Source organism: Gigantopelta aegis, chromosome 13 (genome assembly GCF_016097555.1).
Source record: "Gigantopelta aegis isolate Gae_Host chromosome 13, Gae_host_genome, whole genome shotgun sequence".
Lineage (NCBI taxonomy): Eukaryota > Metazoa > Mollusca > Gastropoda > Neomphalida > Peltospiridae > Gigantopelta > Gigantopelta aegis.
Window position 1 is genome coordinate 34387398 of NC_054711.1, and position 27672 is coordinate 34415069.

Below are 27672 nucleotides of genomic sequence, written 5' to 3' on the forward strand. Positions count from 1 at the left end.
CGCATAAAGCATGGAGTTACCACAAAATATGGGCTTGGTAACCGATGGGTTATCAAGTTACAATTTCCATTATTTTTACTATAAAATCCCATAGCATATACACTGATAGTAGTAGCATATTTTGTTATGACTGAAATTCAATAGCCAATGATTAATAAACCAATGTACTCTAGAGGTGTCGGTAAACTGTTGCAGTATTCTCATTGTGTGGATACTTGTCACTGACAGATGCATCCTTGTCACTGACAGATGCATCCTTGTCACTGATATATGCATCCTTGTCACTGACAGATGCATCCTTATAAGTTATAGATATTCCTCTCAATGCATGATCAACTAAATAAATAAATACAAAATTCAATTAAAAAGTTCATTTGAAATTTTAATTAAATTAACTAAATTTGTCACGTGCAGTGTGATTGCCATCCATAGGTGCAACTATAAACCAAGTTTCAGTGATCTAGGACTTGTGTTTAACTGTTTATAGCCTTGAGCAAAAAGTAAATATATTTTAATTAAAAATGTTTAAATAATTAATTTTTAATTCTGTGATATGTAAAACTATAAACCAAAAATCAATGATGTACATTTGTACGTGTAGGACTTATAGTTTGGAAAGGAAATGTTTTATTTAACGATGCACAGTCGTGGTGCACTGGCTGAAGCGAGAAATAGCTCAATGGGCCCACTGACGGGGATCGATCCCAGACTGACCGCACATCAAGCAAACGCTTTACCACTGGGCTACGTCTCGCCCTTACAGTTTATGAGAAAAGGATCTACATTTAATGAATGAATGGATGTTTAACGACACCTCAACACAAAAATAGAGATCGGCTACTGGGTGTCAAACAAGGTGGATCTACATTTAATGAATGAATGGATGTTTAACGACAACCCAACACAAAAATAGAGATCGGCTACTGGGTGTCAAACAAGGTGGATCTACATTTAATGAATGAATGGATGTTTAACGACACCCCAACACAAAAATAGAGATCGGCTACTGGGTGTCAAACAAGGTGGATCTACATTTAATGAATGAATGGATGTTTAACGACACCTCAACACAAAAATAGAGATCGGCTACTGGGTGTCAAACAAGGTGGATCTACATTTAATGAATGAATGGATGTTTAACGACACCTCAACACAAAAATAGAGATCGGCTACTGGGTGTCAAACAAGGTGGATCTACATTTAATGAATGAATGGATGTTTAACGACACCTCAACACAAAAATAGAGATCGGCTACTGGGTGTCAAACAAGGTGGATCTACATTTAATGAATGAATGGATGTTTAACGACACCTCAACACAAAAATAGAGATCTGCTACTGGGTGTCAAACAAGGTGGATCTACATTTAATGAATGAATGGATGTTTAACGACACCTCAACACAAAAATAGAGATCGGCTACTGGGTGTCAAACAAGGTGGATCTACATTTAATGAATGAATGGATGTTTAACGACACCTCAACACAAAAATAGAGATCTGCTACTGGGTGTCAAACAAGGTGGATCTACATTTAATGAATGAATGGATGTTTAACGACACCTCAACACAAAAATAGAGATCGGCTACTGGGTGTCAAACAAGGTGGATCTACATTTAATGAATGAATGGATGTTTAACGACACCTCAACACAAAAATAGAGATCGGCTACTGGGTGTCAAACAAGGTGGATCTACATTTAATGAATGAATGGATGTTTAACGACACCTCAACACAAAAATAGAGATCGGCTACTGGGTGTCAAACAAGGTGGATCTACATTTAATGAATGAATGGATGTTTAACGACACCTCAACACAAAAATAGAGATCGGCTACTGGGTGTCAAACAAGGTGGATCTACATTTAATGAATGAATGGATGTTTAACGACACCTCAACACAAAAATAGAGATCGGCTACTGGGTGTCAAACAAGGTGGATCTACATTTAATGAATGAATGGATGTTTAACGACACCTCAACACAAAAATAGAGATCGGCTACTGGGTGTCAAACAAGGTGGATCTACATTTAATGAATGAATGGATGTTTAACGACACCTCAACACAAAAATAGAGATCGGCTACTGGGTGTCAAACAAGGTGGATCTACATTTAATGAATGAATGGATGTTTAACGACACCTCAACACAAAATAGAGATCGGCTACTGGGTGTCAAACAAGGTGGATCTACATTTAATGAATGAATGGATGTTTAACGACACCTCAACACAAAAATAGAGATCGGCTACTGGGTGTCAAACAAGGTGGATCTACATTTAATGAATGAATGGATGTTTAACGACACCTCAGCACAAAAATAGAGATCGGCTACTGGGTGTCAAACAAGGTGGATCTACATTTAATGAATGAATGGATGTTTAACGACACCTCAGCACAAAAATAGAGATCGGCTACTGGGTGTCAAACAAGGTGGATCTACATTTAATGAATGAATGGATGTTTAACGACACCTCAACACAAAAATAGAGATCGGCTACTGGGTGTCAAACAAGGTGGATCTACATTTAATGAATGAATGGATGTTTAACGACACCTCAACACAAAAATAGAGATCGGCTACTGGGTGTCAAACAAGGTGGATCTACATTTAATGAATGAATGGATGTTTAACGACACCTCAACACAAAAATAGAGATCGGCTACTGGGTGTCAAACAAGGTGGATCTACATTTAATGAATGAATGGATGTTTAACGACACCTCAACACAAAAATAGAGATCGGCTACTGGGTGTCAAACAAGGTGGATCTACATTTAATGAATGAATGGATGTTTAACGACACCTCAACACAAAAATAGAGATCGGCTACTGGGTGTCAAACAAGGTGGATCTACATTTAATGAATGAATGGATGTTTAACGACACCTCAACACAAAAATAGAGATCGGCTACTGGGTGTCAAACAAGGTGGATCTACATTTAATGAATGAATGGATGTTTAACGACACCTCAACACAAAAATAGAGATCGGCTACTGGGTGTCAAACAAGGTGGATCTACATTTAATGAATGAATGGATGTTTAACGACACCTCAACACAAAAATAGAGATCGGCTACTGGGTGTCAAACAAGGTGGATCTACATTTAATGAATGAATGGATGTTTAACGACACCTCAACACAAAAATAGAGATCGGCTACTGGGTGTCAAACAAGGTGGATCTACATTTAATGAATGAATGGATGTTTAACGACACCTCAACACAAAAATAGAGATCGGCTACTGGGTGTCAAACAAGGTGGATCTACATTTAATGAATGAATGGATGTTTAACGACACCTCAACACAAAAATAGAGATCGGCTACTGGGTGTCAAACAAGGTGGATCTACATTTAATGAATGAATGGATGTTTAACGACACCTCAACACAAAAATAGAGATCGGCTACTGGGTGTCAAACAAGGTGGATCTACATTTAATGAATGAATGGATGTTTAACGACACCTCAACACAAAAATAGAGATCGGCTACTGGGTGTCAAACAAGGTGGATCTACATTTAATGAATGAATGGATGTTTAACGACACCTCAACACAAAAATAGAGATCGGCTACTGGGTGTCAAACAAGGTGGATCTACATTTAATGAATGAATGGATGTTTAACGACACCTCAACACAAAAATAGAGATCGGCTACTGGGTGTCAAACAAGGTGGATCTACATTTAATGAATGAATGGATGTTTAACGACACCTCAACACAAAAATAGAGATCGGCTACTGGGTGTCAAACAAGGTGGATCTACATTTAATGAATGAATGGATGTTTAACGACACCTCAACACAAAAATAGAGATCGGCTACTGGGTGTCAAACAAGGTGGATCTACATTTAATGAATGAATGGATGTTTAACGACACCTCAACACAAAAATAGAGATCGGCTACTGGGTGTCAAACAAGGTGGATCTACATTTAATGAATGAATGGATGTTTAACGACACCTCAACACAAAAATAGAGATCGGCTACTGGGTGTCAAACAAGGTGGATCTACATTTAATGAATGAATGGATGTTTAACGACACCTCAACACAAAAATAGAGATCGGCTACTGGGTGTCAAACAAGGTGGATCTACATTTAATGAATGAATGGATGTTTAACGACACCTCAACACAAAAATAGAGATCGGCTACTGGGTGTCAAACAAGGTGGATCTACATTTAATGAATGAATGGATGTTTAACGACACCTCAACACAAAAATAGAGATCGGCTACTGGGTGTCAAACAAGGTGGATCTACATTTAATGAATGAATGGATGTTTAACGACACCTCAACACAAAAATAGAGATCGGCTACTGGGTGTCAAACAAGGTGGATCTACATTTAATGAATGAATGGATGTTTAACGACACCTCAACACAAAAATAGAGATCGGCTACTGGGTGTCAAACAAGGTGGATCTACATTTAATGAATGAATGGATGTTTAACGACACCTCAACACAAAAATAGAGATCGGCTACTGGGTGTCAAACAAGGTGGATCTACATTTAATGAATGAATGGATGTTTAACGACACCTCAACACAAAAATAGAGATCGGCTACTGGGTGTCAAACAAGGTGGATCTACATTTAATGAATGAATGGATGTTTAACGACACCTCAGCACAAAAATAGAGATCGGCTACTGGGTGTCAAACAAGGTGGATCTACATTTAATGAATGAATGGATGTTTAACGACACCTCAGCACAAAAATAGAGATCGGCTACTGGGTGTCAAACAAGGTGGATCTACATTTAATGAATGAATGGATGTTTAACGACACCTCAGCACAAAAATAGAGATCGGCTACTGGGTGTCAAACAAGGTGGATCTACATTTAATGAATGAATGGATGTTTAACGACAACCCAACACAAAAATAGAGATCGGCTACTGGGTGTCAAACAAGGTGGATCTACATTTAATGAATGAATGGATGTTTAACGACAACCCACAAAAATAGAGATCTGCTACTGGGTGTCAAACAAGGTGGATCTACATTTAATGAATGAATGGATGTTTAACGACACCTCAACACAAAAATAGAGATCGGCTACTGGGTGTCAAACAAGGTGGATCTACATTTAATGAATGAATGGATGTTTAACGACACCTCAACACAAAAATAGAGATCGGCTACTGGGTGTCAAACAAGGTGGATCTACATTTAATGAATGAATGGATGTTTAACGACACCTCAGCACAAAAATAGAGATCGGCTACTGGGTGTCAAACAAGGTGGATCTACATTTAATGAATGAATGGATGTTTAACGACAACCCAACACAAAAATAGAGATCGGCTACTGGGTGTCAAACAAGGTGGATCTACATTTAATGAATGAATGGATGTTTAACGACACCTCAACACAAAAATAGAGATCGGCTACTGGGTGTCAAACAAGGTGGATCTACATTTAATGAATGAATGGATGTTTAACGACACCTCAACACAAAAACAGAGATCGGCTACTGGGTGTAAAACAAGGTGGATCTACATTTAAATGCAACGTCAATAGGAACAACAATAAAACAAGTTTCATTAATCTACATGTAGGTCTTATAATTAGTGAGAAATGGAGCAAAAAGCAAACATTAACATTATACCAAATACAAAAGTATTTTAATTTAAATAGTGTAATTAATTTTTTATTATTTTCACATGCACTGTGATGAACATCCATAGGTGCAACTATAAACCAAATTTCAATGAATGGCTAGGACTTATAGTTTGTGAGAAACTCATTCGAATGTAAAGCTAAAGTTAACACAGTCACACCTTTGTCGTTGCTGCAACCTTTAAAAAAAATATGGTATATGTACCTACATATATATATCTTGCCCTTTTACTTCATAAAATTGAGACAAAAACTATTGCTGACATTGTGGTTTACAAGACTGAAATTGAATGTAGCAGTATATTTTACAAACCTGTCTCGGGGGAAGAATCGTCCTCCATCATTAAACGATCCGGCTGTTATTAAATCAGTGATTCTTCTCTTAGTGAAAAAATCCACCAGCAACAAAATATATAATCCATTTGCACTCTGTTTGGTGTTCCTTTAACATCAACTGTTCTTATTCAATAAAACCACCAGCAAAAACTATGTAATCTGTTTGCACACTATCTGGTTTACTGTTAACATTGACTCTACTTGTAATACCCCTGCATAATACACCTGTATACAGTATCCTGCACAACACACCTGTACAACACACCTGTATACAGTACACCTGTACAACACACCTGTGCACTATACCTGCATAGAGTACACCTGTATGTTGATCACTGAGTTACCAGTAAGTAGTGCAGAGCTCTGTTAACAACCTAGAGAATCAATGGGTCCTGAGTGAACAGGTATCGGTTTACGTTTTATTGATGTTCCGTCGGAAACCAACTACCCGGAGTATGTTTCTGAGGCCTCAACTTCAAACACTGATCACCCAGACAGAGCTAAACATTTACACAGACTGAGTTTACTAAGTAGATATGGGAATTTAATCTGATTATCAAACAGGACTGGTCAATGTGGTAATTTGTTCTGTCAAAAACTGTTCAGTCTAGTAATGTCTCCTATCAAGAACTGTTTAGTAATCTCTCCAATCAACAACTGTTTAATCCAATAACCTGTCCTATAATGAACTATTTAATCCAGTAACCTCTCCAATCAAGAACCGTTGAGTAATGTTTCCAATCAACTATTGTTTAGTCTAGTTACCTATCCAACCATCAACCATTTAATACAGTAGCTGCTCCATTCAAGAAGTTTATTCCAGTAACCTCTTCAATTAAGAATTGTTTATTAACTTCTCCAACCAAAAATTGTCTATTCCGGTAACCTGTCCTATCACAAACCTTTCATTCCAGTAACCTCTCCAATAAAGAACTCTGTAATAAACATATCTGTTCACTCCAGCACTGTTTAATCAAGTACCCTGAGTAAACCAGGACTGTGTATAATTTGCTAGCTTTACTTCACACCTTGTTCAATTAATCACTGTGTATAAAACCAGTTGTCTATATATAGTTCAAACTCCATAAATCCAACACTGTGTATAAAACCAGTTTATCTAGTCAGACTCCCTAATTCAACACTGTTTAAAACCAGCTGTCAAACTCCTTAATTCAACACTGTGTATAAAAACAAGCTGTCCAGTTCAACTCCCTACTTGAACTCTCTGTATAAAACCTGCAGTCAAATTGGCTAATCCAGCAACCTGTCTACTGCACATACTTCTGTACACAGTACGGCATTCCGTCCATACACTAACAGATCATCTCACAAGTGTACAGGGTAGACCCATGCAGTCCACATAGAAAGGACACATGAATGAAATTATATAGGCACACCAGATTAACCGTATTAAATATTGGCGTTACAATACCTATGTGGTGTAAATAATAACTACAGTTATTCCAGTTTAACCTTATTACAGGCAGACACATTGGCTTAGTCATGCACCCGGTCTGTCAGCGAGCACCTGCCACGGAGAGGGGTTGGTCGTGTGGGGTGTGTGCTCGATGACTGCCGACTTAAATCTGCCAATTTATTATTACACTAGGCATTACGGTAATTAACAAAGAGGGCAGGATCTAGCTAGCTCAGTCGGTAGAGTGCTCACCTGAGGACCTACCCTATAGTGGACCCATTATCTGATTGGTTTTTTTTTTCCAGTCCCAACCAGTGCACCATGACTGGTACATGAAATGTAATTAACCAGTAGTTAAAGAATTAGGGATATGTTTCTTTTTTTTTCTTTCATTCTTTCTGGGGGTGCTGGCTTTTTGTCCAATTTCAGGGTGGGTTTACTTTATTTTTTTATTATTATTAATTTTATTTTTTTTGGGGGGGGGGGGGGGGGGGCGGGTTTGCATTAAAAAGGTTAACAAGGTACACTGTATACTTATACTTCAGATGTACTTTAATTTAAAATACTGACATATGACCTTTATGAATTGAAAGGGGGCAGGATTTAGCTCGGTCAGTTGAGTGCGCACTTGAGGTGCTGTGTTACAGGATCGAACCACCTCGGTGGATCCATTCAGCTGATTGGGTTTTTTCTCATTCCAACCAGTGCACCACAACTGGACAAAGGCTGTGGTATATGCTTTCCTGTCTGTTGGAAAGTGCATATAAAAGATCCCTTGCTTCATTAGGAAAAATGTCAGAATTACCAAATGTTTGACGTCCAATAGCCAATGATTAATTAATCAATGTACTCCTGTAGTGTCGTTGAAACAAAACAAACTTCTTTCTTTATGAACTGAACTACTGGTGTATCAGATACCATGGTAGGTGCTTTCTTTATGAATCGAACTACTGGTGTATCAAATACCATGGTATGTGCTTTCTTTATGAATTGAACTACTGGTGTATCAAATACCATGGTATGTGCTTTCTTTATGAATTGAACTACTGGTGTATCAGATACCATGGTATGTGCTTTCTTTATGAACTGAACTACTGGTGTATCAGATACCATGGTATGTGCTTTCTTTATGAATTGAACTACTGGTGTATATACCATGGATGTACTTTCTTTATGAACTACTGGGTGATACCATGGTTGTGCTTTCTTTATGAACTGAACTACTGGTGTATCAGATACCATGGTATGTGCTTTCTTTATGAACTGAACTACTGGTGTATCAGATACCATGGTAGGTGCTTTCTTTATGAACTGAACTACTGGTGTATCAGATACCATGGTAGGTGCTTTCTTTATGAACTGAACTACTGGTGTATCAGATACCATGGTAGGTGCTTTCTTTATGAACTGAACTACTGGTGTATCAGATACCATGGTAGGTGCTTTCTTTATGAACTGAACTACTGGTGTATCAGATACCATGGTAGGTGCTTTCTTTATGAACTGAACTACTGGTGTATCAGATACCATGGTAGGTGCTTTCTTTATGAACTGAACTACTGGTGTATCAGATACCATGGTAGGTGCTTTCTTTATGAACTGAACTACTGGTGTATCAGATACCATGGTAGGTGCTTTCTTTATAAATTGAACTACTGGTGTATCAAATACCATGGTAGGTGCTCTCCCATCAGTGGCAAAGTACATATAAAATCCATTGCTATTAATGGAAAAATGTAGCAGGTTTTCTCTAAGATTAAGTGTAAAAAATACCAAACAAAATAAACTTTAACTTTTAAATCTGCCAGCTTGTTATTAGGGTGGAATTACAATAAGAAATGAACCATCTCAATCACTTGAACAAGAAGGAAGGAAATGTTTTATTTAATGACACACTCAACACATTTTATTTATGTTTATATGGAGTCCGACATATGCTTAAGGACCACACAGATACTGAGAGACGAAACCTGCTGTTGCCACTTCATGGGTTACTCTTTTCGATTAGCAGCAAGGGATCTTTTATATGCACCATCCCACAGACAGGATAGTACATACCACAGCCTTTGGAACTGTAACGAGAAATAGTCCAATGGGCTCACTGATGGGGATTGATCCCAGACCGACAGCGCATCAAGTGAATGCTTTACCACTGGGCTACATCCCGCCCATCACATGAACAAAGCTGTAAATAATCTGTGTATAGTCCTTCCCACAGGGAACGCCTTCTTTCATACCATGGAATTTATTACAATTTATTTAATTCTGAGTCGATGGTTTTTTAAATTGCATATAAAAATAGTGGATGTTTTTGGTTATTTCTAAAACACTTTAATTTATTTTTCTTCTAAATTCAAACCAAACTGAAATTATTTAAAAAAAAAATTATTTTTGTATGAGGATGCATGGGACGGACTATAGTTACTTAAAGCTAATGACAAAATGTTTTGCAAATGCCCGCATTAAGAAAGATAAAACTGATGTGCACTCTACAACTGACCAGCATGAAATCAGAGCCATTGGACTGGCTTTTTAAACCTTACTTTTTAATGTTAATTTATAGGCAACCCTTTAACAGGCTTTATAATGTTTCGATAAAATTATAGTTAAAAGCATTATATAATTACAGCAAGAAAAACCTACATAAAAGCTCTCCAAATATGAGAAAATGTACATACATGTATATGTAATACTGGTTGGAATATACACACCTGCATGGACCCATGTTTTCGAAGCAATCTTACCGAAATCTTAAAACCATAGTAGGCTATGACGTCACTGTGGTGTGTGCTGTAGTGACCTCATGGTCTACGATCATTTTATGATTTCATAGCGCTAAAATCGCTTCGAAAATATGGGCCCAGGGCTGCACTGTACAAAATGATCTTAGCGCTAAGATCAACTTAAGTGCATAACTACATGTAACTTAACGGTATGCACTTAAGGTGATCTTAGCTCTAAGATCGCTTCATAAAATTGTACTCTGCTTCTTAAATGTTCGAGTCATTGCATGACACAAGTTTCTGAGATACCTACAGTACATACGTCTTCTATTTTGCAACACCAGGATGACCAGAAACACACTGAGTATGCCGTACTCTGAAATCACTTTCGTTTCTGAAATCACTTTTGTCTCTAAAATCACCTTTGCTTGTGGTGGCCTACTTTTCCTGTAATTCATGGACTATGAATTTAAGAACATAATAATTTAAAAAATACAAATTTATGATTCTATCTTTTTAATCCATGAGTTAAGAACCCAACAAAATGTATATTTTAGCAAAACCACAAAAATTTAAGCACACGAAAATAAAGGATTTCACAAACTTTGATACCTCATATATAGTAAGCAATATATAGTTTAACAGTAAACCCTGTAATAGAGATAATTATTCTACTCTGGCTATATCTAATCAAGTCAGTGTCTTTAATCCTGTAAACCAATAAGCTGAAACTACTAAATACATTATTAACAAGATGATCCAATTCTACTTTTATTTTGTTTGTCAACGAAATACTGATCCTTCTTGTTGACAAATTTTCAAACAAGAATCTTCAAGTTATTTTCACAAACATAAAGCTGTTTGTTGTAGAGTTTTTCTACACAAATACATGCACACACGTATATCTACATGTATGCATGTGTAGCATGTTTTAAAATGATATTAAAATGTCAGAGCTAGAGAAGTTATGTCAACACTAACTGATCTTTCTTGTTGACAAATTTGCAAACAAGAATCATCAAGCTATTGTCACAAACATAAATCTGTTTGTTGTAGAGTTTTTCTACACAAATACATGCACACATGTATGTATCATTGCATGTGTGGCATGTTTTAAAATAATATTAAAATGCCAAAGCAAGAGAAGTTATGTCAACACTTTCAGTAACCCAACTGCATGTATAAACACTAATGACACGTCATGCTGTAAGTAAATTACAGGTAAAGTAGGTATTAACACAAAGTAAATATTGATACTCATCACCTGCACGAATGGGCGTGATTATCTCCCTGGTACCTGCTTACATAATATCACTAGTATACACAGACAGGACATTCTCGGTAACACCCATCTTTCTGTGACAGAGTAGTGTGGAAATTCAAGCAAAAGTAACTATTGGCTTAAACTTAACCAGTAACCAGTTACTCTTTTTTTTCTCTCTCTCTTTTTACATGAATCATCTGAGTCTTGTTTACATTAGAAATATAATATTACATTAATAATCAGTTTTATTTAATAACCAGTCAACTTTACATTAATATAATAATCTAGTTTTACATTGATATCCAGTTTTATTTAATAACCAGTCATATTTACATTAATAATATTAATTGCATTAATGCTCGTTGTTATTATATATTCATAATCATATATATATATATATATATATATATATATATATATATATATATATATATATATATATATATATATATATATAACATATCATCTATATATATAAAAATAACATGTCATCTGTACATTACAAACATCTTATTACTGTACTGGTTAACAAATATCCAGAGAGTATGTCCCTTAAGGGCCCAACAAATTTTCATATCTCCTAAGTTCAAGGGCCATAACTCTGTGAATAATAGACAAATCATCATGAAAATTAAACTTACAGGTAGTTTGTAACAGTACATGATAAAGCTATATACAAAATTCCATTTTAATATCTTCAGGCTTTGATATTTTTTTCACCATAAAAAAAAAGTTCAAGGGCCACAACTCAGTGAAAAATAGGTAAATCATCACGAAAGTCAAACTTGACCTGCAACTCAATGTGATAAAGCTATACACAAGATTTTATCTCTATCTTGAGATGTTGCGAAATAAAAGTCTGAAAAACTATATACATGTATGCAGGACAGACAAACAGATGGACAAAAAGACTGACAGAAGGATCTGAAGTCTCATCTGGTTGGACCAGTTGGGGACTACTAAAAATAGAATTTCAATACACTGACCTGTAACTACATGCAACAAGGTTAAAGTTTGTTTTGTTTGACGACACCACTAGAGCACATTGATTTATTAATCTTCAGCTATTGGATGTCGAACATTTGGTAATTTTGACATAGTCTTAGAGCGGAAACATGCTACATTTTTCCATTAGTAGCAAGGGATCTTTTATACGCACCATACTAGACAGGATAGCACATTCCACAGCCTTTGATATAGAATGACAAATAGCCCTATGGGCCCACTAACGGGGGTCGATTCTAGACCGACAGTGCATCAGGCGAGTGCTTGTAACAAGGTTGAAAGGGGTTACAGTGAACCAAATGTTTTCCCCCAAATGGCCTATTTCTCTCTGTTGATCAACATTTTCTTCATTTGTCGACTGAAAAGCTAACACCACCAGTGCCTAGCATACAGAACAAATGTAGCGGAAAGAATCCCCTGGTGTGGTGTGACATCGCCAGGCATGGCTCACTGAGTTTTGGATAGCAGCAATATTAATAGGTTGAACTTATCAATACTACTGTCATGCATCACTGGCTACAACTGACTGCTCAAAGAAAGAGACTCAGAGTACTTTAATAATCTGTGACCTGGATGAACTGAGGTACAATTTAATTCTGGCTATTTAAAGTCCAAATTTGTATTTAAGACAGTTTTAGAAAAAGGAAAACAAATTTTAACAACCCAGTTCACGTAAGTGCAACGAGACATCTTGGTAACATCAGAAAGAAAGACAGAAAGAAATCAAGTTCTGCTGACTGACTGTGACTAAAAAAAATTGTTACAGAAGGAAAGAAGGAAAAGGAAATGTTTTATTTAACGACGCACTCAACACATTTTATTTACGGTTATATGGCATTGGACATATGGTTATGGATCACAAAGATAATGAGAGAGGACACCCGCTGTCGCCACTTCATGGGCTACTCTTTTTGATTAGAAGCAAGGGATCTTTTATATGCACCATCCCACAGACAGGATAGTACATACCACAGCCTTTGATGTACCAGTCGTGGTGCACTGGCTGGAACGAGAAACCAAATGTTTGATGAGCACTGTACCACTGAGCGATGTCCCGTTGCTGTTACAGAAAGAAAGTAAGACATAAAGAAATCACCTGTCATCAAAACGTCTAACATATTATCATACATGTACTAGCAAACACTGATCCAAAGAGTCTGCTGGCTCTTAATTAATTTTGTTGACCATACAAATGTTTATACCGGTACATTTTTAGTAAGTATGAAACTGGGAAGTCTGGGCCACTACTACAGACATAAGTACTAAACAAGAAAAAGTATTTAATATGCAATTTTAATCAACCAAAACACTATTAATTAGCTGGAAAATGTTTACTATTAAATGGCAGCAAACTTGAGCCATGTGTTTCTGCCAGAGGGCAAAACAGGTATGGCGCCATACCCACATTTTTTGGAAGATTTTATTTTTTTAAGTTAACTTTTTGACAAAATTAATTACTCTTATCATTACTGTAAGATTTTCTTAACCCTAACCCTAAACTTAACCCATTTTCTTTTCTTATACCCCAAGTTGACTGTGGTTTAATTCAATTCCATAGCGCCATACCAAAAAATTTCTTTCTGGTACAAATATAATAATAATCAGGATAATTCATTTATGGTTCACCCCCATTGTAGAAGCATACAACAATGGTCATACTCTATAGTGAATATTACTAGGTCATACTCTATTGTCACGGTACATGCTCTTAATTTGTTTTCGCCTGTGGCGATTTTACTTGTGTTAGAGGGCCGTGTGCAGTTTATTGCCCGTAGCCCAGGTGGACAACTTGTTACGTAAGACTTCTGCGCGACCATCCTCGATCTGGCGTTCCAATATGCACTTAGCCCCTCTGTGGAGGCCATGTGGCGAGTAGTTACGTAATACCTCTGCGAGTGCGGTTTCGACGACCGTGATTTTGGCGACGATGGCGTCAGTAGTCTGACGATCAGAGAGAAATATACCGAGGTAGAATATGAGATGATACGTGAGGTGCCGCCTTGTTCCCTCAGGCCAATTCTGATTTTGGAATAAATAGCTAGAATTTAGAGATATCTAGGAGAACGAATTTAGAATTTATTGAATGGTGGAGTCGATAATTACCACATGTCAGGGGGACGGCTCCTGGGAACGTTAGTCCGTTTGGACTTTGGTAAATATCATTTCTGCTCTGTGTATAACCTTGATGTGATTGATGTGACTTAAATATTTTAATACTGTATTATACCAATATTCTTTAGACAGTGTCTTCGGTCATCTGACGAAGTAAATCGTAGACTTATTGTTCTAACATTATATGAGTATTTGGTAATGTAAAGCTTAGCCAGTCATCCTAGAAGACCCTGGGTACACTGTAGGTTATTGTCTTTATTGTGATAAGTATTAATTCTGTGTTACAAGATCACTAAGGAGTAGTTAGGGTTAATTAAAAATTAACCCGTTAGGAATAGAGCTGTAATTCCTTTATTAATTAAGTTCCCCAAGAAGCGTTCTAAATATCACACGTTACTGAACGAGTAGTAAGGGTTAATTATAAATTAACCAGTTAGGAATGGTGTTGTAATTCCTTTATTAATTAACTTCTCCTGTAAGCGTTTCTCAATTATCACACGTGCGGGTGTGGTGTAACGGTGAAGTGATTCGCATATTGTGTAACTAGACACCCAGAGATTAACTAATTAAGTGATCAGTTCTGGGTTGTATTATTGTTGTTATTAATTTAATACTACGGCTGTACATTTGTCAGCGTAGATTAATACAGATTCCATAGTGTATTGTGTTTTTGTTGTGTTTTCTAGAGAAATAACGTGCTATAATAATATATACTTATATAAGATCGTATCTCTGATCATACCTAGAGACGAGCCATATTAGGTTTAACAGCCTGTTACAGAGAGATCTAATAGATATATAGTTAGGAGAGATATTTTGATAATCGTGTTTTATTCAGTTACGGGAATTATAGAATCCCCGTGACATCTATAGTGAATATTACTAATATAATAAGAATTAACAAAGTCTATACACAGCTCGTTCAGAGAGACAGGTCTGTCGTTTCAATGGTGGCTGGAGGCAATAAATCTCACTTAGTCCTCTAACAAACGAACCACTCGACCCTAGCTTTCCAATCAGAACTTTATTTGTGGCAGAACATCAAAAATACAACACACTTTAAAAGCACTGATCCTTTTACAGGGGTGGAACTTAGCTCAGTCGGTTGAGTGCTTGCTTGAGGTGCTTGCGTTGCAGGATCGAACCACCTTTGGTGGATCCATTCAACTGATTGGGGTTTTCTTGTTCCATCCAGTGCACCATGACTGGTGTATCAAAGGCCGTGGTGTGTGCTATCCTTTCTGTGGGATGGTGCATATATAAAAGATCCCTTGCTGCATTAGAAAAAATGTAGCATGTTTCCTCTGATGACTACGAGTCAGAATTACCATGTTTGGCATCCAATAGTTGATGATTAATTAATCAATGTGCTCTAGTGGTGTCATTAAACAAAACAAACAAACAAACTTTTTGATCCTGACATATACGGCAGCTGAATGTAATGTAAACTTGTGTCCTCTAGCTCTGTATGAATTTTGTTTATAATATGTGAGGCTAACGCTAGTCTACCTATAGGTAGTACTAAACCAAACAAGCATTATGAGAGCACTGCTAAAGCAATACATGTCCCCTACCGGGCCCCAATAATTTTTCATATCTCCTTAGTTCAAGGGCCATAACTCTGTCAAAACTAGGTAAATTGCCATGAAAGTCAAACGAGATCTGTAATACTATATGATAAAGCTAAATACAACATTTCAGCTCAATATCTTGAGGCCTTCTGAAAAAAAAGTCTGAAAACCTAATTTCATGTCTTCTAAGTTCAAGGGGCCATAGCTCTGTCAAAAATGAGTAAATCACCATGAAAGTTAAACAAAATTTCAGCTCAATATCTCAAAGCATTCTGAAAACAAAACATCCCAAAAACTATATGTGGGACAGATGGACGGACGGACAGACAGACAGACAGAAGGATGGAGATGAAACCTATAGTCGTCTCTGGTTGGACCAGTAGGAGACTAATAACTTCCGGCTGGATCAAAGTTCGAGTTCCACCCAACTTTTGATAGAGCAATTAAGTCCTGTGATTCGTGATAAATGTGTGTCGGTTGTAAAAGAAATAAATAGATTCATCTGGGCAAAAATGTATGCTAAATAACTACTGTTGTGGTTTAAACAATAGCATATACCATTGTTGTGTGTTCAGTTAATCAACAACAAAACAATCACACAAAAGTTTTTCGGAACAATTTTTTTTTTTTTTTTTTTTTTTTCGGAACAGTCTATGAAATCTTATATGGCCTCGCTAAATTTGCTAACATTTCCTGATTTACAGTATGTAAAAAATTAATTCAAAAGTAGTTAATTAAAAACAAACATTAAAAAGCAATAGCCAAAGACTAAATTCATAGCCACTTGTATAAAAATAAAGTTTGTTTTATTTAACAACACCAATAGAGCACATTAATTTATTAATCATCAGCTATTGGATGTCAAACATTTGGTCATTCTGACTCATCATCAGAGTAAACCCGCTACATTTTTTCCATTAGCAGCAAGGTATCTTTTATATATGCATTTTCCCACAGACAGGAAAACACATGCAATCAGGAATCACATGTTGGCAGGCCACAGACAGGAAAACACATACCACAGCCTTTGATTAGTTATACTGGTTGGAATAAGAAAAAACCAATCAGTGGAAGAAGCCATTAGCTAATTTGGCAATGGACAGGAAGGAAGGAAATGTTTTATTTAAAGATGGACTCAACACATTTTATTTACAGTTATATGGCGTCAAACATGGTTAAGGACCACACAGATATTGAGAGAGGAAACCCGCTGTTGCCACTTCATGGGCTACTCTTTTCAATTAGCAGTAAGGGATCTTTTATATGCACCATCCCACAGACAGGATAGTACATGAGACAGCCTTTGTTACACCAGTTGTGGAGCACTGGCTGGAACGAAAAATAGCCCAATGGGGCCACAGACGGAGATCAATCCTAAACCGACCGCGCATCAAGCGAGCGCTTTACCACTGAGCTACGTCTTCAGTAGACAGGATGAGCGTTGTACATGTACTGTGTGTAAACAAAACAAACACACTGTATTCTAATTCTCACAACACACTCAGAACACAGATCTTTAGTACGATCGTTTTCAAGTTCGCTGACTCATTACAATAGACTTATGTGTTAATTACTAGTACAAACCCGACACCCAATACCGGCCTCGGTGGCACAGTGGTTAAGGCATTGGACTACAGGATGGTAGTGTTCGCAGCCCGGTACCGGCTCCAACCTAGAGCGAGTTCTTAAGGGCTCAATGGGTAGGTGTAAGACCACTACACCATCTTCTCTCTCACTAACCACTAACCAACTAACAACTAACCCACTGTTCTGGACAGACAGCCCATATAGCCGAGGTGTGTGCCCATGACAGCATGCTTGAACCTTAATTAGATCTAAGCATGAAAATAAATTGAAATGAAATGACAGCCAATTTTTTTGTGAATTGTATACGTGTAGGTGACTCATTAACACTTGTTTGCCCACACATGCATGTAAACTAAAATGTGTAAACTGACCCAAAAAAATTCCCTTCTAAATCATTGGATTATTATTTTAATTTTTTTTTAAACTGGTTTGAAAGTTAAAAGTTAAAGTTTGTTTTGTTTAACGACACCACTAGAGCACATTGATTTATTAATCATCGGCTATTGGATGTCAAACATATGGTAATTTCGACATATAGTCTTAGAAAGGAAACCCGCTATATTTTCCCATTAGTAGCAAGGGATCTTTTATATACACCATCACACAGACATGATAGTACATACCACGACCTTTGATTTACCAGTCATGGAAAACTGGTTTGAAAGTTAAATGTTAAAGTTTGTTTTCTTTAACGACACCAATAGAGAAAACTGGTTTGTCCAGTTCTGTGTTCACAAAGTACATGTATCTCTAAAATGCGATAAAAACTGTTTGGAATGAATTGCTTTCCAGCTGGTATGCACTACATGTATGTTACCCTGCCACTGACTAGCTGGTATGCACTGCATGTACGTTACCCTGCCACCGACTAGCTGGTATGCACTACATGTACGTTACCCTGCCACAGACTAGCTGGTATGCACTACATGCACGTTACCCTGCCACCGACTAGCTGGTATGCACTACATGTACGTTACCCTGCCACCGACTAGCTGGTATGCACTACATGTACGTTACCCTGCCACCGACTAGCTGGTATGCACTACATGTACGTTACCCTGCCACCGACTAGCTGGTATGCACTACATGTACGTTACCCTGCCACCGACTAGCTGGTATGCACTACATGTACGTTACCCTGCCACCGACTAGCTGGTATGCACTACATGTACGTTACCCTGCCACCGACTAGCTGGTATGCACTACATGTACGTTACACTGCCACTAACTACATATATTTACAATGCTTAAACACCTGCGTTTAAGAAAAACAGGCTTCGTACATTCTGACCTACATGTATGTGGCTACAAGTGCCTTTTAATCATGCCAGAAGTAACCACGGAACACTCTCCAAAGGGTAAGATTATGCCTACAGATAAAGCTGACGAGAAATGTGAGGTGTGGAATGGATGGCCACAAAACACAAGCAACGGTCACTGTTGGAAAGACAAGGACTGGGATGTGGAGATGGACAGCAAAATAAGGTGAATGACAGGTGAAGCTGACAGATTGAGAAGAAATTCAAGTGAGAGAAAGGAAAGGGAGCTGGGTTAAAAAAAAAAAAAACCCTAAAAATTAAAAAAATGCATGCTGTACAATACATGTAATAAAAATAACATAAAATGTAGACGAACTATCCAAACCAGTTTTGTTTGGCCTCTTTACAAAACATAATGATGAGCAACTATGTTATAAAACACAGTTGACATGCTCTATTACTCAGACATCATATAAACATCTACACTGTATTTACACTACGTGCTATCATTCTTAACAGCGCTATCATTCTTAACAGCGTTTCCCTACCTTAGAAAACTTTGGGGATGAAACTTGTTCAACTGGTGCAATATACAATAATAATAGGAAATATGAGAAACAGTTTTGTTTGGCCTCAAACCGACCGTGCAGTAATGGAGAATTATTCTCAAGTACATGACTTTAATAAGATGAATATAAAGAAACATCGCCATTCATGTTAATAACTGATGCATAAACATCACCAACAAAGACAACTAGGTGTATGTAATGTGTTTACAACCTATGTTCATGCCACTTAACGTCTTGGCTTGCTGATCAAACTGCCAGGACGAACAGTGACGTCAAATTACTGCTGGGATTACGTGATAAAAAACACAACATAATTTGATGCAGATGACAGGGGCCGTGTATTACTATTGCTCTACTGACGTTTTGTGGAAGTAGCAGTGAAAAGAACTGGAGTAAGTACTACTTATCATATATGTTAATGTGTGTGTATTACTGACCTTCATTGTGAGTGTATGTGTGCATGCCTGTGTGTGTGTGTGTGTGTGTGTGTCTGTGTGCATGCGCATGTATATGTGTGTGCACATGTGTGTGTGCACATGTGTGTGTGTGAGTGTGTGTGCACATGTGTGTGTGTGAGTGTGTGTGTGTGTGTGTGTCTGTGTCTGTGTACGTGTGTGTATATGTGCGCATGTGTGTGTATGTGTGTGCACACGTGTGTATTTATTTGTATGTATTTAAAGTAACTGCAGTTATTAATTATGAATGCCACTTTTTATGAAATGGAAAAATTATTCAGTCCTCGAAATTAAGATCATCTTGCAATGGCAATTTAATAACAATTTATGAAAATACCCATTAATGATAAAAATGCTATCACAGATCAATTTTGCCACAGCTTTTTGCGTCAACATGGCTGATTGCAGTCAAAAAGTTCAATGACTGATCATTAGAGTTTGAAACCAACATATAGTGGGGGAGGATGTAGTTCAGTGGTGAGGCAGGCCTGTAGGAGCCATTTATTACATAACAACACCACTAGAGCACAGATTTAATGATCAGGGGTTATTTGATGTCAAACATTTGATAACTTTAACATATCTATAGTCTCAGAAAGGAACTGACATAGAGAACACTGGCTGGAACGAGAAACAGCCCAATGGGCCCACTGATGGGGATTGATTCCAAACTGACCGTGCATCAAGCGAGCGCTTTACCACTGGGCTACGTCTCACCACTTTCAAACTAAAAGCACTACAACAGGTATCCTGTCTCTCAACCAAATGTCAAAATAACTATATTTGTTGAGACATCAAAAGCTTAATAAATGAAGACTGTTTTTGTTAAACACTGGTGTTTAAACATTTTAAATATATGTAAATAAACATATGTAAGACAAAACAGGTAAATTCAGCCCAAAAAGTTTAATTATAATGTGTTAAGGTGTCCATCCACACATATTCCTTTCTTTCAATTCACGAATACATTATAACCGGCCTAGGTGGCACAGTGGTTAACCCACTGGACTACAGGCTGGTAGGTACAGGTTCGTAGCCCGGTAATGGCTCCTACCCAGACCGAGTTCTTAAGGGCTCAGTGGGTAGGTGTAAGGCCACTACACACTCTTTCTCTCAATAACCACTAACCAACTAACAACTAACCCAATGTTCTGGACAGACAGCCCAGATAGCTGAGGTGTGTGCTCAAGACAGTGTGCTTGAACCGTAATGGGATATATGCACGAAAATAAGTTGAAATGAAATGGATTATAGGCTAGGGAAGGAGGAGGGTGTTAAAAACTTTTCTTTACTACTGACCATAAAACCCTGCACGTAACAGTCTTAAGTCAATGACAACCACTACATCCCCACAGCCAGCAACCTGTGTATGCAGGCATTTATCCAGGTCAATGACAACCACTACATCGCCACAGCCAGCAACCTGTGTATGCAGGCATTTATCCAGGTCAATGACAACCACTACATCCCCACAGCCAGCAACCTGTGTATGCAGGCATTTATCCAGGTCAATGACAACCACTACATCGCCACAGCCAGCAACCTGTGTATGCAGGCATTTATCCAGGTCAATGACAACCATTACATCGCCACAGCCAGCAACCTGTGTATGCAGGCATTTATCCAGGTCAATGACAACCACTACATCGCCACAGCCAGAAACCTGTGTATGCAGGCATTTATCCTGGTCAATGACAACCACTACATCCCCACAGCCAGCAACCTGTGTATGCAGGCATTTATCCTGGTCAATGACAACCACTACATCGCCACAGCCAGAAACCTGTGTATGCAGGCATTTATCCAGGTCAATGACAACCACTACATCCCCACAGCCAGCAACCTGTGTATGCAGGCATTTATCCTGGTCAATGACAACCACTACATTGCCACAGCCAGAAACCTGTGTATGCAGGCATTTATCCAGGATTTTTTGCCAGGGTCCTATGTCTGATGGCATTTGAAAACTACGTGCCAGTAAATAATTAAATATATAATAACTAGTATATATAAGGACTCTTTGGCATAGAAACTGGGAATTTTCAGCTCCACTTTCTTTTGGGAGGGACCCATGTTTGGACCCAGAGAATGTCTTGATAAATTCTTGGTATGGCTAATTTTTGGCATGTTTCCATCAGAAAACTGTTCAAGCATGACTGGCTAACCTTTTTTGGCATGTTTCCATCAGAAAACTGTTCAAGCATGCCTGTCTTGGGCACAACCTGTGACTTTGCCAGAGTTCTGCCCATGACAGGCCAAGAACCTGGACAACACAGCAAATGTATACACACAACTGACACTACCGTTAAGAGTTAGTATGTAAGGGAGATAATTGTAACATGCACACATGTATTAAGTTCTCAGTGGTTATTCTTTCTTGATTCTTCACGGAGCACAATGTTGTATTAAATAGTTAGTCTGATTAGGGTAAATGAAACATGTTTTAATAAACAATATCAGCCTTGGTGGTGTCGTTGTTAAGTCGTCGGACATAAGGCTAGTAGGTACAGTGTTCGCAGCCCAGTACTGGCTCCCACCCAGAGCAAGTTTTACTGACTTAATGGGTAGGTGTAAGACCACTACACCAGCTTCTCTCTCACTAACCACTAACACACTGTCCTGGACAGACAGCCCAGATAGCTGAGGTGTGTGCCCAGGACAGAGTGCTTGAACCTCAATTGGATATAAGCATGAAAATAAGTTGAAATGAAATGAAAAAAAAAAACCCCAATAACATAGTTTTCCGCATCCCAATCAGCAAGTGCTGCCCACCCCTCCCCTTTTTTATGTACTGTAAATGATGAAAATAATGCCTCATGATATTAATGAATTGGGACAGGTACATACTAAAATGTGTATTTTTATTAAAAGTTTGTTAAGTTTCAAAACACCACTAGAGCACATTGATTAATTAATCATCGGCTATTGGAGGTCAAAACATTTGATAATTCTGATAGTCATCAGAGGAAATCCGCTACATTTTCCTTATGCAGCAACGGATCTTTTATATGCACTTTCCCACAGACAGGAAAGCACACACCACTGCCTTTGACCAGTTGTGGTGCACTGGTTGGAATTAGAAAAAACCCAATCAGTTGCATGGATCCACTGAGGTGATTCCATCCTGCGATGCAAGCACCTCAAACGAGCACTCAAACGACTGAGCTAAATCCTGCCCATATTTTCCTTAATGCATCCGGCAAATGCAACATTAAAAGAGCAGACAGCTAACAAAAAACGATGAGTTGTTTCCACAGAATTTACTTTAGTTTTAGCTCACATCAATTAAACAATAGCATTTGTTTTGACAGTCAAACCAGTGGAAGCTAGCCTTTTGTGTTAGTCAGTAGTAATTTCCTCCATCTCTTCTGCAGAGCACCACACACGACAAAGTATTGAGCTAACATAATGCACCTACCTAGTATCAACAACAACAATGGACTCTTTGTTTCTCTTGTCCAGAATACATTTCTTTTACTTTTATCTTCTAGGTGGTGACCTAGGTTAAAATATAACAGGGGTGCAACGATAACATCAAAATCGTATCGCGATATATTGCAATACAATAAACCATGCTGCAATATGTATTGCAATATAGCTGATATTAGTTAAGTTAAATATGGATTGTGTTGGGGGTTTTAATGAAAGCAGAAGGAATACACTTTTTAATGAACTTAATTAGTTTCAGTTCTTATGCTAAATTATTTAGTCCACATTTTTCTTTAAAAAAAAAGAAGAATATCTAGTACTTCAGGATTTAGTGCCAACCTCTGTGCTGCCACAATATCCCCAGCTGTATTGTAATACACTGGTGGCACCTAAGTCTGTGCACCTAAGCATTTGTTATATTTTAAAGTTAAAATCTTTCTTTAAAAATATTTGTTTCACAGATACAGTACAATGGGACAATAAACGTGTTACTACAGAAATTTATTTTAATTTTAATGTTTTTGAAACTCAAGTAATGAACACATTTTTAGTGGGACCCCCCTGTATTTACCGACCTGCCTGATGGCACATAAGTCTGCGAAGTAAACATTGAAACAACCACTTCTGTCGTTAATGTTTACAGAAACAGCAACAAATAATGGATCCGACTTTTTTGTAAGTTCTAAACAACAAATACTTCCTGTTATAGTCTAATTCAGAAAAAATTAGATTATGCAAATGAAATAAATATAAATGGTGTTCCATGCTCCTTAGTTTGGACAATACAAAATGACAATATTAAAAAAAAAGCCAATGTCAAATTTTTTTATCATTATTCAACAAAAGTTGTCTGTTATTAACTGTGTAAATGAGCACAAATAGTGTTCGTTAGACATATAGGACAATCAATGATAATTTGAAACAGACTAACTAAAATAGTCCATGTTGTAAGTGCAAACTTCAAAGTCTGTGCAGCCATCTTGCACTGTCACTTGGAAGGAAATTCAAAGTATGCTTGGATGTTTACGTTAACAGATAAAATAAAACATTTATTTTATTTATGGTTTCATAAATTATAATAAGGTATAATAAGCTTCTATGTAAACTTGTGTAAGTTAATATACAAGGTTGATCATTACAGCTTTGATAGACGTGTTGACAGGTGATTCAAAAACGATGTTGATCGAGGCTGGCAAAAGTATACTTTTAGTGCATTAATTTTTTTTTCAATTAAATTGTTATCTGTCAGTTTTAGACATATATTCACAATCAAGATGTCTTGTTTAACCATTGTTTTATGAATTAAATTAATATTGTTTATTTGTTTACAAACAAAGAAAGAAAGAAATGTTTTATTTAACGACGCACTCAACACATTTTATTTACGGTTATATAGCGTCAGACATATGGTTAAGGACCACACAGATTTTGAGAGGAAACCCGCTGTCGCCACTACATGGGCTACTCTTCCGATTAGCAGCAAGGGATCTTTTATTTGCACTTCCCACAGGCAGGATAGCACAAACCATGGCCTTTGTTGAACCAGTTATGGATCACTGGTCGGTGCAAGTGGTTTACACCTACCCACTGAGCCTTGCGGAGCACTCACTCAGGGTTTGGAGTCGGTATCTGGATTAAAAATCCCATGCCTCGACTGGGATCCGAACCCAGTACCTACCAGCCTGTAGACCGATGGCCTGCCACGACGCCACCGAGGCCGGTTTGTTTACAAACATACCCCAACACTTGTTTTAAGACGTAATGTAACGTAATTAACATGCGCAGACTTTTGTGCTGCGCAGACTAAGGTGACATGAGTGTAAACGTTCTGATGGTACCAGACGTGGGGAAACTAAAATTGTCAATCAATCCCATGTGACATCATGACTATCTCTGTGTGGGGTTCATGGGGGGATGGGGGAGAAAAAGAGAATAGAGAAATTATTTACATGCATGTATAAACTTTTAACACATAAAAGGTGATCTTTGCCAAATACTGAAATAGTGTAAAAAAAAACCCACAAAAAAAACACCATGGTGTCATTTGTATGTTTTTATCTTGAATCATGAACAGGGAATGAAAAAAAAACGTTTGATCACACTGGCAAAAAAAATTAATAAAAAAAAAAGGAATAAAAAGTATGAATTGTAACTCCCACATTCAGAACTGTGTCTAGAAATGAACAAAAGATGACCCCCGTTGAGGTGTTTCACAGCTTGATTAGCCCATGTTCAGACTAAGGGATTAATGACCGTGTCGCTGTTGGATGAATTTGACCTCTACTGGCTCTAAGGTCCGAAGTACGATAAATTACACTCCTACCTTTAGTTACTGGTAGATTTTACCCACGTTTTATTCAGACAGAATCGTTAAACAAGAGTACCGGTAAGGTACATGATACACCTGTTAACAGTTTGATGGAAAACCATAGATATTACTGAATATGTTATGGGTACGATTCAAATCTAATTATGTGAAATTTTTGTAATGAACAGTTTGTTTTGGACCAACTACTTACGATACTGTATCCATTGAAGAAGGTTCTATATACAGTAGACTGTGAAAAGTAGGTATACAGGTTTATATCGTTGCAGCACTGAACTATAATGCATTTTTCGTATTAATATCTTGCTCACATTAATTTAATTATTTACAGTTACTACATACATGGCAGCAATATCCACTACACCCCTCATACCAAACTCAATGGATAGTAATTACTTACCAATTCATGCTACTACCTGTACTACAGGAAAAACATAGCTGTCTGAACAATCCAGCTAGTTGCAAAAAACTAGTGCCAGATGAGAAAGGGGGAGTGGGGTGGTGTGTGGGGTGGATTTTTTCTTTTTGATTCATCAAGATATAAAATACAAAAAACAATACATTGTCCAACCAATTATAGTCCCTCCCACAGGGAATGCTTTTATTCATATTATGAATTTTTTTTACTAGTTATTTATTTCTGAGCAGGTAGTAATTTTTAGTATTATTTCCAAAACACTTTTACTTTTCTTCTTAAGTCAAACCAAACTGAAATTATTTACAAAAAACAAAACATTTTTGTAGGAGGATGGGACGGACTATAGATTGGCATTAGGTGAACAGTCAAAAGATTTTTTTTATAATTTTATACTAAAATGTTGATCAAGTTGAGGTCCTCTTCCAAGGATGGTCAGTGGCAGATCATGAAAATCCATTTGGGGTGGGTGGGGGGGGGAGGGGGCAATGACATGAGGCGGAATACCAAGGGAATTTTGGGGGAGGTTTGGAAGGGGATTTTAAAAAAAAAGAAAAGAAAGTTAATATATAATACAATTATAACTGTCGCAAAATTTAGGGGGGGGGGGGGGGGCAGGGCCCATGCCCCCCAAATCTGTGTCTGATGGCATAAATAATAATAGAAATAATAATACTCATACAGTACTATCTTTCAAACATGTGTATTTTAAAACCAGACTCACCAAAATAATCCAGTGTTCCTCCAATCTGTTCGTCGGTCAGCGTGAGGTCAAGGTCGGGCGGTACGATGGGCGTCTGTATGATCCAGTCCTTGTGGTTGTAGCCACCGAACTGTGTGGTTGTGTCGGCACGGAGACGATATCGCGGAATCTGCTCCTCGATCAGACTTACTATCTCCACCTCATCAGCGCTGTTACACACATCTGAAATACAGTACATGAATCAACTGTAAAATCAAGCAACCACCCATACATGTAGGTATTATCAGCATTCGAAATAAGCACTTGTCCATTTGTCCCGAAAAGTGAAAATCTATTCGGACAAGCAAAATGTGCCTCTGTGGCTGTCCAATGGACAAGTAATAATTTTCAGTGCAGTTTCATTTTTTGCAATCACAAACATCACCCTGGTACTTGAATAAAACAATCCATTTATTTGGACAAGTGAAAATATTGGCGGACAAGTAGATTTCTAGATGTATATTTGTCCAGTGGACTAGTAATTTTTTTTGCCAATACAGTATGTAAGTGAACTGTAATATCAAAAACCCACCCATAGGTACTATCTCATTGGAGCTGTTACACATATCTGTTAAATAGTACAGTACACGAATCAACTGTAAAATCAACCAACCACCCATAGGTACTATCTCATTGGAGCTGTTACACATATCTGTCAATACAGAATGTGAGTGAACTGTAAAATCAACCAACCACCCATAGGTACTATCTCATTGGAGCTGTTACACATATCTGTCAAATAGTACAGTACACAAATCAACTGTAAAATCAACCAACCACAGGTAATATCTCACTGGAGCTGTTACACATATCTGTCAATACAGTGTGTGAG

The 27672-nt window shown here is 37.5% G+C and overlaps 1 protein-coding gene and 1 long non-coding RNA gene across 8 annotated transcripts in view; one reads left to right on the top strand and one right to left on the bottom strand.

The window, feature by feature from the left end:
• The window catches only part of LOC121387474 (trafficking kinesin-binding protein 1-like), a 135668-nt gene that overhangs the window by 77279 nt on the left and 30717 nt on the right, over positions 1-27672 (bottom strand). For 4 of the 6 annotated variants that reach the window (XM_041518601.1, XM_041518602.1, XM_041518598.1 and 1 more), the window contains exons 3-4: positions 26823-27023; positions 23347-23427 (exon numbers count right to left, since the gene is read on the bottom strand). In XM_041518601.1, coding sequence (XP_041374535.1) covers positions 23347-23427; positions 26823-27023 — 282 coding nt within the window. Of the gene's footprint in view, positions 1-5943; positions 6451-23346; positions 23428-26822; positions 27024-27672 lie in introns of those variants that run through there. The other 2 variants (XM_041518600.1, XM_041518603.1) reach the window with 2 other exon arrangements.
• The window catches only part of LOC121387475, a 40837-nt gene continuing 39823 nt past the window's right edge, over positions 26659-27672 (top strand). For both annotated transcript variants that reach the window (XR_005959824.1, XR_005959825.1), the window contains exon 1: positions 26659-27074. This is a non-coding gene — a long non-coding RNA (uncharacterized LOC121387475). The remainder of the gene's footprint in view (positions 27075-27672) is intronic.